The 13,975-nt window shown below is 42.6% G+C and overlaps 2 protein-coding genes across 2 annotated transcripts in view; one reads left to right on the top strand and one right to left on the bottom strand.

Annotated features, from left to right (window-relative positions):
- Window positions 1–687: 687 nt before the first annotated feature.
- Window positions 688–13,975, bottom strand: part of slc5a9 (solute carrier family 5 member 9) — a 17,831-nt gene continuing 4,543 nt past the window's right edge. The window contains exons 6-11 of the mRNA XM_083648127.1: window positions 12,699–12,834; window positions 11,737–11,844; window positions 11,296–11,446; window positions 10,073–10,241; window positions 8,319–8,534; window positions 688–1,958 (exon numbers count right to left, since the gene is read on the bottom strand). Coding sequence (XP_083504253.1) covers window positions 1,644–1,958; window positions 8,319–8,534; window positions 10,073–10,241; window positions 11,296–11,446; window positions 11,737–11,844; window positions 12,699–12,834 — 1,095 coding nt within the window. The 3' untranslated portion in view covers window positions 688–1,643. The remainder of the gene's footprint in view (window positions 1,959–8,318; window positions 8,535–10,072; window positions 10,242–11,295; window positions 11,447–11,736; window positions 11,845–12,698; window positions 12,835–13,975) is intronic.
- LOC310786818 (E3 ubiquitin-protein ligase TRIM39-like) lies at window positions 2,892–5,378 on the top strand. Its single transcript, XM_083648126.1, has one exon. The coding sequence runs from the start codon at window positions 3,108–3,110 to the stop codon at window positions 4,692–4,694; it is 1,587 nt and encodes a 528-aa protein (XP_083504252.1). The 5' UTR covers window positions 2,892–3,107; the 3' UTR covers window positions 4,695–5,378.

Raw genomic sequence — 13,975 nt, 5'->3', positions numbered from 1 at the left:
GGGTTCTTCCTTGGCTCATGCTACACCCTTCCACAAACTTTCATGAAAATCAGCCCAGTAGTTTTTCCATAATCCTGCTGACAGACACATTTCGGCACCGAAAACATAACTTGGCAGAGGGAGCAACCATGTCAGCCTTTTAAATTATATATTAGATTAGATCTAATTCTAACTAACTCATTGTTTCTTCATGTTTTATTGTATTACAAACATTACAAAATCATCCTTAGCAAAAATATGGACAATTGCTAGATAATATTCTGATAGACCAGCCCTTTGATGTAGGAAATTTGACTGGACTTGTTGGAATTTTAATTGAATACCACTGCTTTAGGAGTCAACCACCCAAAAAAATCCCCAAAGTCCCCCCAAATGTCCAAATAGTGTTTGTGTGTCAGTGTTTACCCTAGAGATGTATGGAATGATTTTTCTGGTCAGTCAGACATCTGATTCGGATGATGATGATGATGATTTAGTTTAGTTTATTTCAGATCAAAATACAAAAAGAACATTACAAATTACATTTACAGTAAAAACATTTTAAAAATTGTACACATTATGTAAATCGAAGAAAAAAGGATCCAAGGATAGCCCAGTAAAGCAGCTTAAAGTTGCAAACTAGAAGCCTACTTATTTCCACTGGGGCCCTTCAAATATCAAAACTTCAGTATTACACAATGCACTTTAGAGAAGAAAAACAGAAAAAGAAATATCTATCAATGACACATAAAATATACAGATGGTATATAAATGGGATCTCAGGGAAGGTGTTGCAATTACTCAGTCTCGTCAACATCTTGTTTTTCAGATGACTCTTGAAAGAACGTTTAAAAGACATTAACAGTGTTTATGCCTTGCACTGAAGCAGGTAAATTATTCCAAAAGTGAATAGCAGTGTTATGAAATTAGGTTTGGGTTTGGCTTCCTGCAATAGGTTTGTGAATTGCATATTGGGCAGATCTGGTATTATAGGAATGAATTTCACTTGTTCTTACAAAAGAAAACCTCCTTGAGATAATCAGGGCTGAGGCCCTTTAAAATGCGATACATATGACACAATTTAAGTTGCTTCGCCCTTAAGTCAATCGGTAACCAACCAAGTTGATTAAACTCAGTAGCACACATCTTATGGTTTTGGTCTGTGCAGTTTGGAGTTTCTGTATAAGATTTGCCTTTAGACCAAAGTACCATACAGGTACACTGCAACCATACTCATAATGGCATAAGATTAGACAGGAGACAAGTCATTTCAAAGAACTAGCATTAAGAAACTTCTTGTTCCTGTATAAAATAAAATCACTCTAGAGTTAACTTTACTTTTAAACTATCAAGTTCAAGTCCCAGATAGCAGATGTTTTGTTGATTATTACTTGGCTATTGCACATAACTGCACATGATGATGATGATGATGATGGTGGTGGTAGTAGTAATAATAATAAAGGTAATAATAATAATAATAATAATAATAATAATAATAATAGCTGTGTCCAGGGAGGAATCTCTATCATACTACACTATGTGTTTTATGGCATTTCTGCTTTCATTGGACAGTGCGGTGGAGAGATGGGAAAGGGGGAGGGGAATGGGGCATGACATGCCCCAAGTGAGATTCAAACCCAGGATGCTGCAGTCACGTGGGCATGTCAGGAAAAGTATCCCCATAGAAACACATTAACAGCCAGTAATATTATGGCATTAATATTGCAGACATTCCTCCAGAGTGGCTGCTCCTGTAGTGAGGTCAGATTAGTGTCGTCTACTGCCGGAGATCCAGAGGCAGAACTCGAAGCAGTCGTCATACCACAGAGCCAGAGAGCGGCCCTCCGCCACCGGGCCTGTGGGGCGGGCTCAGGGTCAGGGCTGGGGTCAGAGGTCACGGGGACGGGGGCCGTCCAGAGGTCAGGGAGGTCAACACGAGGCTCCTGGTTGTGTCTGGACCACCAGGTTAGCCTGTACAGCTGAAGAGGGGAGAAGTAGAGAATGTTACTGTGATTTTCAGCCGACTGTTGGTCCGGGCTTTTAGAACATAATTTCGCCATTTTGAAAACAAAAGCAATCTGGTCTCTCAAACAGGATCTCTCCTAAATGGTATCCCTCCACTATATCCTCTCCTGGCAATAAAAATGCTAATTTTAGTGTAAAGCAAGAATAGAAATGCACAATGGTGAGGGACCACCCAAGATTGCTTTATTGTCATAAAAGCAGTATCTGTTGTTGAATCTATTTGGCCTGCTTAAGGACAAGTGTTCTGTTTCAAATATTCTGCTCCCCTCGGACCCTGCCCCCCGGCTCTGCAAGTGGCCAGTCATGTTACGTATAGTGCTATGTTTTGCGCTAAATGTGGAGGGGAAGTGAGGGGGGGCTGGTTCAATGACGAATGAAACACAGCTAGGGAGAGAGAGGGAGGGAGACTGCTCAGCAGTTTCTCTTTCCACCATGACAAGACGATGGGCGAGCTCTGTGATTGGAGGACTTTCGATGGCACACGTCTGTCTGGGCTGAGTAGTTTCTTTACCCCCGAACACCCAGATGTACACAGCATTATAACCTTAGTCTTTCCCCCCCCCATCTATAGTTATTTTGACACAGCTGCTATTCATTTGAACTGCGTTGCTGTGTTGCAATTCAGGTCATTCAACTGTTGCAAACACTCCAAACGCTGTGTCACGTGATTATGTGTATGTGAAAAATGAACGTTTTTTTTTTGCATTTGTAAACCGAGAAATACTCACGCCCATGTATTCACATCCCAACTCTATGACAGTAAACAGCTGAGCCTTTAGGAGAAATGGCATGACAACGCTCCACCCCTTCCCTGAGTCACCGGAGACAAACCAGGAAACACAGGTTATTATTGTTCCACTCCACACAGATCAGACGATACGGCTTCCACTGAGCGAGGGCATCTACAGGACGGAATACTGGAATAATGCCACTTTAACATGCTGCTGACTCAACACACGGAGCAGGAGATTTAGAGAACACGACTCAAGTGAAAATAACTTTAAAGGGAACTTCCCAGAGTAAGGAGTGGCGCCACAACTGACTCGCAGACTTCTTGTTTGACTGGTCTGCCTGGTTTGTTTTCAGCTTCACTCGGAAAGAAAATGTCTTCCATAGAGGAGGATCTCTCCTGTTCTGTCTGCTGTGACATCTTTAAAGATCCTGTCGTCCTGTCATGCAGCCACAGCTTCTGTAAAGCCTGTCTGCTGCGCTGGTGGACCGAGAAACAAATACACGAGTGTCCAATTTGTAAGAAAAGATCTTCAAAGAGACAACCACCTTGTAACTTGGTGTTAAAGAACCTGTGCGAGGCTTTCTTACTGGAGAGAGATCAGAGAGCTTCAACAGGATCTGAGCTTCTCTGCAGTCTGCACGCTGAGAAACTCAAGCTCTTCTGTCTGGACCATCAGCAGCCAGTGTGTCTTGTCTGTCGAGATTCAAAAACACACTCCAACCACAGATTCAGACCCCTTGATGAAGCTGCACTGGATCTCAAGGAGGAACTCCAGAAATCACTGAAGCCCTTGAAGGACAAACTGAAGCTCTGTAATGAAGTTAAAGGAACCTGTGATGAAATAGCAGAACACATTAAGGTCCAGGCCCGACACACAGAGAGACAGATTAAGGAGGAGTTTAAGAAGCTTCACCAGTTTCTACAAGAGGAAGAGGAGGTCAGGTTGGCTGCACTTATGGAGGAAGAGGAGCAGAAGAGTCAGACGATGGAAGAGAAGATTGAGGTTCTGAGCAGAGAGATATCAGCTCTTTCAGACACAGTCAGTGCCATAGAGGAGGAGGAGAAGGAACACGTCTCCTTCCTGCAGAACTACAAGGCTACAGCGGAAAGACTCCAGCGCCCCCTGCTGGAGGATCCACAGCTGGTCTCAGGCGCTCTGATAGACCAGGCCAAACACCTGGGCAACCTGAGCTTCACAGTCTGGGACAAGATGAAGGAGATGGTCTCCTACAGTCCTGTGGTTCTGGACCCAAACACTGCCCATAGGAAACTCACCCTGTCTGAAGATCTGACCAGTGTGAGACGTGGAGAGAGACAGCAGCTTCCTGAAAACCCAGAGAGGTTTAACTGTAACAGCTCTGTCCTAGGTTCTGAGAGCTTTAACTCAGGAACTCACAGCTGGGATGTTGAGGTTGGAGACACTACAGACTGGAATCTGGGTGTGTTAGCAGCGTCTGTCCAGAGGAAGGGAGGCGGGCAGTCTGGATTATGGGAAATATGTCTCCATGATGGTCATTGGATGACGGCACACTCCCCATCAGGTCAATACACTCATTATCAAGTGAAGGAGAAACCCCAGAGGATCAGAGTTAATCTGGACTGGGACAGAGGAAAGCTGTCATTCTCTGATCCTGATTCTAACACACACATACATACTTTCACACACACCTTCACTGACAGGCTGTTTCCAATCATTGGCACGAACAGAGGATCTCTGAAGATTCGACCAGTGAAGGACCCAACAAGGCACACACTCTTCTCTTTTCTCACGTCGCCACTTTGTATTTATTTATTATTATTTTTCCTACTCTTCTCTTTTGTCACGTGGCCATTTTGTATTTGTTTATTATTATTTTTCCTAGTTTTCCCCCATATTCTCCCAATCGTACTTAGCCAATTTTTTCATCTGACTGCTGCCCCAGACTTACGATGGCACACGTCTGTCTGGGATCGGTAGTTTCTTTACCCCCGAACACCCAGATGTACACAGCATTATAACCTTAGTCTTTTTCCCCCCCATCTATAGTTATTTTGACACAGCTGCTATTCATTTGAACTGCGTTACTGTGTTGCGATTCAGGTCATTCAACTGTTGCAAACACTCCAAACGCTGTGTCACGTGATTATGTGTATGTGAAAAATGAATGTTTTTTTTTGCATTTGTAAACCGAGAAATACTCACGCCCATGTATTCACATCCCAACTCTATGACAGTAAACAGCTGAGCCTTTAGGAGAAATGGCATGACAACGCTCCACCCCTTCCCTGAGTCACCGGAGACAAACCAGGAAACACAGGTTATTATTGTTCCACTCCACACAGAGAGACAGACGATACGGCTTCCACTGAGCGAGGGCATCTACAGGACGGAATACTGGAATAATGCCACTTTAACATGCTGCTGACTCAACACACGGAGCAGGAGATTTAGAGAAACACGACTCAAGTGAAAATAACTTTAAAGGGAACTTCCCAGAGTAAGGAGTGGCGCCACAACTGACTCGCAGACTTCTTGTTTGACTGGTCTGCCTGGTTTGTTTTCAGCTTCGCTCGGAAAGAAAATGAGGAGGATCTCTCCTGTTCTGTCTGCTGTGACATCTTTAAAGATCCTGTCGTCCTGTCATGCAGCCACAGCTTCTGTAAAGCCTGTCTGCTGCGCTGGTGGACCGAGAAACAAATACACGAGTGTCCAATCTGTAAGAAAAGATCTTCAAAGAGACAACCACCTTGTAACTTGGTGTTAAAGAACCTGTGCGAGGCTTTCTTACTGGAGAGAGATCAGAGAGCTTCAACAGGATCTGAGCTTCTCTGCAGTCTGCACCATGAGAAACTCAAGCTCTTCTGTCTGGACCATCAGCAGCCAGTGTGTCTCATCTGTCGAGATTCAAAAACACACTCCAACCACAGATTCAGACCCCTTGATGAAGCTGCACTGGATCTCAAGGAGGAACTCCAGAAATCACTGAAGCCCTTGAAGGACAAACTGAAGCTCTGTAATGAAGTTAAAGGAACCTGTGATGAAATAGCAGAACACATTAAGGTCCAGGCCCGACACACAGAGAGACAGATTAAGGAGGAGTTTAAGAAGCTTCACCAGTTTCTACAAGAGGAAGAGGAGGTCAGGTTGGCTGCACTTATGGAGGAAGAGGAGCAGAAGAGTCAGACGATGGAAGAGAAGATTGAGGTTCTGAGCAGAGAGATATCAGCTCTTTCAGACACAGTCAGTGCCATAGAGAAGGAGAAGGAACATGTCTTCTTCCTGCAGAACTACAAGGCTACAGCGGAAAGACTCCAGCGCCAAATAAGTGTCCAAATGTTCATGTCATTCTGGGCAATACTCTTCTGTTATAGCATTTCAGTCTGAAATATGGAATATCTTTCAATAATATTTATGACTAAAAGGCTAAAAGTAATCTCATGTGTAAGAAATGACTGTAGAAGTAGAAGTAGAAGTAGAAATTTAAATAATTATCTTGTTGGTTTTGGATTTATTTAGCTTCAAGAGTGCATTTTTGTTCTGGTGTGACCCTCAACACAGGCTTTGAGAATCCCGGGCCACTTACTGATACTTATGCTTAAATTAACCCACTCATATTCTGGTTTATTTCAAGAAAAACATTTCGGCTAGTGGAAATTCAAATTGGCTGGTAACTTTAAAATCTAGCAGCCATATTGGCAGGTGGTGAAAAAAGTTAATTTCAAGCCCTGCAGGGAGAGCAGGTGGTGACATAGGAGTGAGTGAGGAAAAGGATCAAATATTGGTGGTTAAGACTGAATAATGACATCACAATTGTTAATTTAAAATGAGTTATTCCTCTAAACCTGGCTTCAAATGCCCCAAATTTTTCGTGCTGGCGCCGTTCAGCCCTCAGCAAAATCTGGTAGCGAGGACATTTTTTTGTGGCCCTCTCTATCATCAAAGTTGCCCATCCATGGGTTACGGCATGACAATATTTGTTCGGCCCCCGGCAACAATCTGGGTTTCTCATGTGGCCCCCCATGAAAAATAGTTGCCCACCCCTGGTATAGGTATTTGTTTTTCCTCTTCTTTTCCAGTGAACCTGTTTTCCTACGACCGTATACACATATCTTCACCTTTTTTTTCTTTTATCTTGTCTTTCCAGTCCTATAACAGGCAGTGAAATTGAAATACTGATGTGCTGTATCATCTATGCCCTGAAAACTTCAATAAACAGAAATGTGAAAAAAAAAAAAAGATCACTTTCTGTGTTGCCAGTAGGTGGCACTGCTCTATGTCAGGTTCCTAGCAGCGCACTCCCCAAGTTGGAAGTCGATCAGATGAATGGCTATCGAGATAAAGCGCTTTTTGTGTTGCCAGTAGGTGGCGCTATGCCGAATTGCACGGAATTCAGCACTGCACTGTGTCGAGTTCCTGTCAGCGCACTCCCCAAATTTGAAGTCGATCGGACGAACGGTTCTTGAGATAAACCACATTTTTTTTGTTGCCAGTAGGTGGCGGTATGCCGAATTGCATGAAAACAGGGCACTGCACTCCGTCAGGGCCCCCTTAGCACACTGCGAAAGTTTGAAGTCGATCCGAATTCAAACAAAGAGAGACAGACAGACGATGCTGGCATTATATTTAGGATATCAGTTATTATTTCTAGCACAGTTAGTGAATATAATGAACTCTCTTTAATGTCCTCAAGATGTGCCCATGTTGTTCTGATGATGATGTAGCTGTAGCTGTCATGGTGATGTGGATGACATCTATATCAACAACAGCAAACAACACAAATATACAAACATCAAAAATATAATGATAATCTCTTTACTTATTCTAGGAATCACTGTACTGTATGTGTGTGTGTTTATCGCATATCTCGTCAACCGTTCACCCGATCAACTTCACACAGACTTGCCGAGTGTATTGCTGGGGACATGATGAAGTGCAGTGTCGAATTTGGTGCAATTTGGACACGTCAATATTGATCAACCTTAATTAAGCACCTCTGGGACCTGACGGTGGGATTGCAGCAAACAGTGCTCTGTGTAGCTGCGGGGCGAACAGTGCTCTGCAGCAGTGCGGGGCTCAAAGCGAACAGCGGGGAACAGCAACGCCATGAAAGATGAACTGCAAAGCGGGCAGCTCGCTCCTGGAGCCTCGGCCCTGGCAGCTGCGCTGCGCTGCACCTCTCTCTCTCTCTCTCTCTCTCTCTCTCTCTCTCTCTCTCTCTCTCTCTCTCTCTCTCTCTCTCTCTCTCTCTCTCTCTCTCTTCTCTCTCTCTCTCTCTCTCTCTCTCTCTCTCTCTCTCTCTCTCTCTCTCTCTCTCTCTCTCTCTCTCTCTCTCTCTCTCTCTCTCTCTCTCTCTCTCTCTCTCTCTCTCTCTCTCTCTCTCTCTCTCTCTCTCTCTCTCTCTCTCTCTCTCTCTCTCTCTCTCTCTCTGTATGACGGGAGAATTGACAGGTCTGGACTAGAGGTTAGCCCATTGGGAGAATGTATCTCATAGCCTCATGCCTATTCTAATGTGTGTGTGTGCGTGCATGCATACGTACGTGTATGTGTGTGTGTGTGTGTGTGTGTGTGTGTGTGTGTGTGTGTGTGTGTGTGCCCCCTTACACTTTCTTTGGGTATTGGGGCTGTGGCCAAGCTGACAGCAGCAATGACAAGGGAGGTGACAGCCAATAGGATGAGGGCAAAGTACAAGTAGTGGACATTAGCCAGTACAGCGGGCCGGTGGTCAGTCTGTCCACATGAAGGCACTGTATAGCTGAACTCAAGGACCATCCTGACCAGTCCCACAACCAGACCAGTCACCAGGCCCCAGAACGCCCCCTGAGAGACACACACACAGACACACACACACACACACACACACACACACACACACACACACACACACACACACACACACACACACACACACACACACACACACACACACAAAGATATGGCATTATACGGTGCTTGATATGTGTGACGGCAGATATTGTGCGAGCTGATAAGTGAAATATTTTATGCCAATATTCAACATATGAATTTGACTATTTTCATGCAAAAAGGAAGAAAAAAGTGCAGTGTAGTATTGAGTGTTTCCCCAAGAATTGTATTCTTGTCTGGTTGCACTTGACTATGGGACACAAAAAAACTAATCCAACTACATGTTATTTGTAGGGAATAAGAATGACAGTGTTCAAATTAAATCGCATATTGATAAAGAAGAAATAATCAAAGTTTCATCAATACGTTTTTGTTTTTAGCTATTCAGATTGATGATAAAATCTCGTGGAGAGAACAGGTTGGTTTTGTCTGCAAAAAGGTCACTAAATCTGTTCTGAGAAAAAAAAGGGGGGAACTTCATATTATAGTTTAATTTATCCTTATTTAGCATACATATGACATTGCATATTACCTTTCAGTTTTAGTTATTATTTTGTAAACAATTCACAAATTCATAATTATCCAACTAGACATGCTAAGCATCTTCATCGTCCTTTCTATAAAACATTGCGTGGTCAGTTTTCTATCAAATTCCGTGGCGTTATCCTGTGGAACGAAAATGTACATTTATCTATCTATGTATTATGTATCTATGTACAAAAAGAGGCTTAGAATTGCCCTGCTATCAAAAACATTTCATTTGGAACAATAATAATCTTGTTATTTACGGTTAACATGGCAACATGCCTACTCCTGCTTCTCTGCATGTTCCCCTCTTTTGAACCATGCTTCTGCACTTACCTTGTGGTGCACTTTATATTGAACTTTGATGTTTGGAATGTGCCGGTGATTTTTGTGTGATGGTATTTTATCTTGTGTATGTATGTCTTTCCGGTGTGGTTTCATATAAGCATATAGGCTTCTATACCACACCCTCACATGTATTTATTTAGATTGACTTAATGTGTTTTTATCTTTGTGTGTGAAAACAAACAAATAAACAAATCTCCATTGAAACCATAGACTTTATATAACTACTACTACTACTACTACTACTACTACAAAAATACTAATTATAATAAAGCATATTCAAGCCCACTTGTGTGGTATCTGATCAAAATGTCACAATGAAATGAGTTCAGGTTAAGATCTTCCCTTGGACAGCCAGCATAGTGTCGATCACTTCTACAATAAATATGTATGAAATTGCATCATGTATATTATAAGATGCAAAATTTTATCACTGATATATTAAAAGTTGCTGTGTTGATAGACACATTATAATGCTACTTGTGTGTGTGTGTGTGTGTGTGTGCGCGTGTGTGTGTGTGTGTGCGAGCGTGCGTGCATGTGCTTGCGTGCGCGCCCGCGCGCGCGTGTGTGTGTGTGTGTGTGTGTGTGTGTGTGTGAGAGAGAGAGAGAGAGAGAGAGACCTGCTCGTTGGCACGTGGCCAGAAGACAGCCATTAGGAATACAGCGGTGATGGGCGGGGCCAGAAAGCTGGTCACTGACTGGATGTAGTCAAACAGTTGTCCACTGTTGGATGTTTGGATGACTGGAATCCACAACAGACTAATACACACCATCACCAGGATGAACACCCTGAAGAATATGCACATACACACTAGTATTACACAACAGACTAATACACACCATCACCAGGATGAACACCCTGAAAAATATGCACATACACACTAGTATTACTAATACACACCATCACCAGGATGAACACCCTGAACAATATGCACATACACACTAGTATTACACAACAGACTAATACACACCATCACCAGGATGAACACCCTGAAAAATATGCACATACACACTAGTATTACACAACAGACTAATACACACCATCACCAGGATGAACACCCTGAAAAATATGCACATACACACTAGTATTACTAATACACACCATCACCAGGATGAATACCCTGAACAATATGCACATACACACTAGTATTAGTCTTAGTATTAGTATTGGCAGTAATCTTAATATTAAGTCTTATTAGGGCTGTCTGGTACTGTGTGCTGACTCAGACTATTCCTTGCCAGGCAGACCAGAATGAATTGTTAACCCAGATGAATACATGAGCTGGGTTAAGTTACGGCAGGTTGGATACTTTGAATGGGAGGTATAACTAGCTTTGCCACACACAGGGACATGCTGCAGTGATGTCCCGATTAAACCATCTTTATCCAGCTGGAAGTTTCCATTTGAGAAAGGAGACTGAACCTGGTTAACAACAATGTTTAGCTGCACCGTGGTGTTCAAAGGAAATATGATTCATGTTGTTAACATGCCACCACGAGTAATGTGCAGGGCATTATTAGGCCTTTTCCACTGACACTTTTGGGGTCGCCAAGCCATGCTGGACTGACTTTCGTTTCCACTGCCATTTTTTTATGTGCCAACAACTAGGAAAGGTCCCCCCGCCATCATCCTCAGTAGAACTTACTTGTGGGGTTCCTCAAAGTTCAATGATTGAAAAAATCATATTACCCATAGACACAATCCTTCCACTGCTATGCTAACTAGCTAACCTTTGAGGCTTCGGATACCATAGCTACTCCTAAACAACTCCACAAACCTTTTCTTGTGTGTGTACATGCACTTGTATCTATGCGTATTCAGTATGTATCACAATTGGTGTACCTTCCGACCAGCATGAGTTCCCTCTCGGTAGCTCTAGGCCTGGCTCTATGGTAGAGGTCTAGCGTAAACAGGGTAGAGCTGCTATTAAAGATGGAAGTCAGAGATGACATCAGAGCAGCTAACATCACAGCAAGCATTAGACCACGAAGACCTAGACATACAGACAGACAGACAGACAGACAGACAGACAGACAGACAGACAGACAGGAAGAGAGAGAGAGACATCCAGATAGATCCAAATTGCACAATAACGGTGAATAACTTTGCTTGTTTACATGGGTCCCATAATAGGTTAAGTTGTTAGGTTACAGCAACTGAAGACAATGCAATGGTCAAATTCTGTGTGAATTGTACTGACGATAATGTGTGTGTGTGTGTGTGTGTGTGTGTGTGTGTGTGTGTGTGTGTGTGTGTGTGCGTGCGTGTGTGTGTGCGCCTTACCCACAGGCATTAGCTCCATCACTAGTTTAGGGTAGGCGATGTTGGAACAACCAACTGAAGCCCCACACACACTCTGACACACTGCTGGATCCACACAACCTACCTCATCTACACACACACACACACACACACACACACACACACACACACACACACACACACACACACACACACACACACACACACACACACACACACACACACACACAAACACACACACACACACACACACACACACACACACACACACACACACACACACACACTCACAAGTAAAAAGTTAGTAAATTAAGAAGTAAGAATCATTGATGATTAATGAATTATAGTATATACAGTATATATATATACCGGTATATATATATATATATATATATATATATATATATATATATATGTATTTATTCCTGAATGATAGTGAACCTGGAACTGTCTGCCACTGCCACCTGTGATGAATTTGGTGTATGCTCCTGAGTGACCCGAGGCTATATTGTCAATTGATTCCAGGTTCACTATCACTGGTTCAGAGCAGAAACCTCAATTAATAATGTTCAAAACTGTGAGGAATCAATCATGGTCAAATGAGCTATTGTAGATGGTTCTTATGATAATATTTTGCCAATAGCTCATAAAGCAAGTCTGGGAAACAATACAACACCCTGGCATTTTCACTAACCATAATACTCAGTGATAATCAGCATTATTACCGCATACTACACTGAAACGTTATGCAGCATAATGGAGCATTGCTTTTCAAGAATGAATCCCACTGTATTCTAACCTGTCCAATGAAATGCATACAGAGCTGCATGTGTGTGTGTGTGTGTGTGTGCGTGCGCGCACATACCTGTGTGTGTGTGTGTGTGTGTGTGTGTGCATGCATGCGCGCGCGTGTGTGTACCTGTACATGTACAGTATGTGTGTGTGTGTGTGCGTGTGTGTGTGTGTGTGTGTGTGAGACTTACCAGGATAAAGTGCTCGGCTGATCATGCCTGGCATGACGATGAAGAACATGGGCAGCAGTTTGAGGTATCCTCCCAGAACACTGCCTCCTTTAGCATGAGACAGAGACCTGGCTGACAGTGACCTCTGAACTATGACCTGCACACACACATGATCATACTTTACAGCTGCTACTGCTATTACTACTACTACTACTCCTACTAGCACTGCTGCTGCTACTGCTACTACTACCTCTACGAGTCAAGTTTACTACGAGTCAAGTTTATGTGGGAGACCGCGGGGTTGGTCGTCTCACCTGTTAGTTTTCACAGTGTTTACTACAGCCAATTAGAGGGCGCTGTTTCATCACGTTGATATCAAACATTTGGCGTGATGTCATGCTCATTTCTATCTGGCCATTTTGTGGAAGAGAAAAAACATTGAGGTAAAGGTGAGAAATGTTGTCATTTTTCATGTTGGTGTTGTTTTGTAGTAAAGGTTAGGTGATTAGGTATGTCATAATATTCAAACTTATTAAAAAGAGTAAGTTAATAGCTTTAATTTTAGTCTACTTTTCAGTTGCTAGCTAAATACATGTGGTAGCTAGCATAAAACCTTTTCTTAAGAGGTCAGGTGGGGATGGTTGTCTCACTGCTCTGGGGGTTGGTTGTCACATATTGGTTCACATTCATGGTTTAAACTAAAGCAATATTAATTATTAATACATATGGTCTTGATGAGATATAGAGATGGTGATTCTATTCATTTTACAACTTATTTGATGTCTCTAGCTTAGAAAAATAAAAAAGGTATAAAAGTTAAACAAAAATATATTTTTTAAGTGAAACCAACCCCATTGATAACTCGCCCGCTCAAGACTTTCCTGTAAACATCACTATATCGTTTACATTTCTCAACTGATTTCAATTACTATTTTTTTTTATATTCAAGGTTTATGATCATAATGCTCATTCACTTTGAAATACTAAACAAAAAAATCCAAAGTTTTGTGGTATTGCCGTTGCGTGAATCCATGTGGAAGTTAAGTGCCTTTTTTGTGATTGGCCATGGCCATTTAGTATTTACCACGCCCCCTTTTGGCCAGTGGAAAGGTAATCCGTTCTAAGTTGGCCCATGAACTGCCTTTCTATCAAGTTTCATGCAAATCTGTTCATAACTTTTTGAGATATCAGACAAACAGACAGACAAGCGGACAATCCCGCCCATCACGGCCAACTCTGTTGGCGGAGGTAATGATTCAATACAGTGAACATGCAGAAACCAATATTGGCAACATATA

Source organism: Poromitra crassiceps (assembly GCF_964638095.1).
Source record: "Poromitra crassiceps genome assembly, chromosome: 12".
In the NCBI taxonomy this organism is placed as follows: Eukaryota; Metazoa; Chordata; class Actinopteri; order Beryciformes; family Melamphaidae; genus Poromitra; species Poromitra crassiceps.
This window is presented reverse-complemented; position numbering and strand designations above follow the sequence as displayed.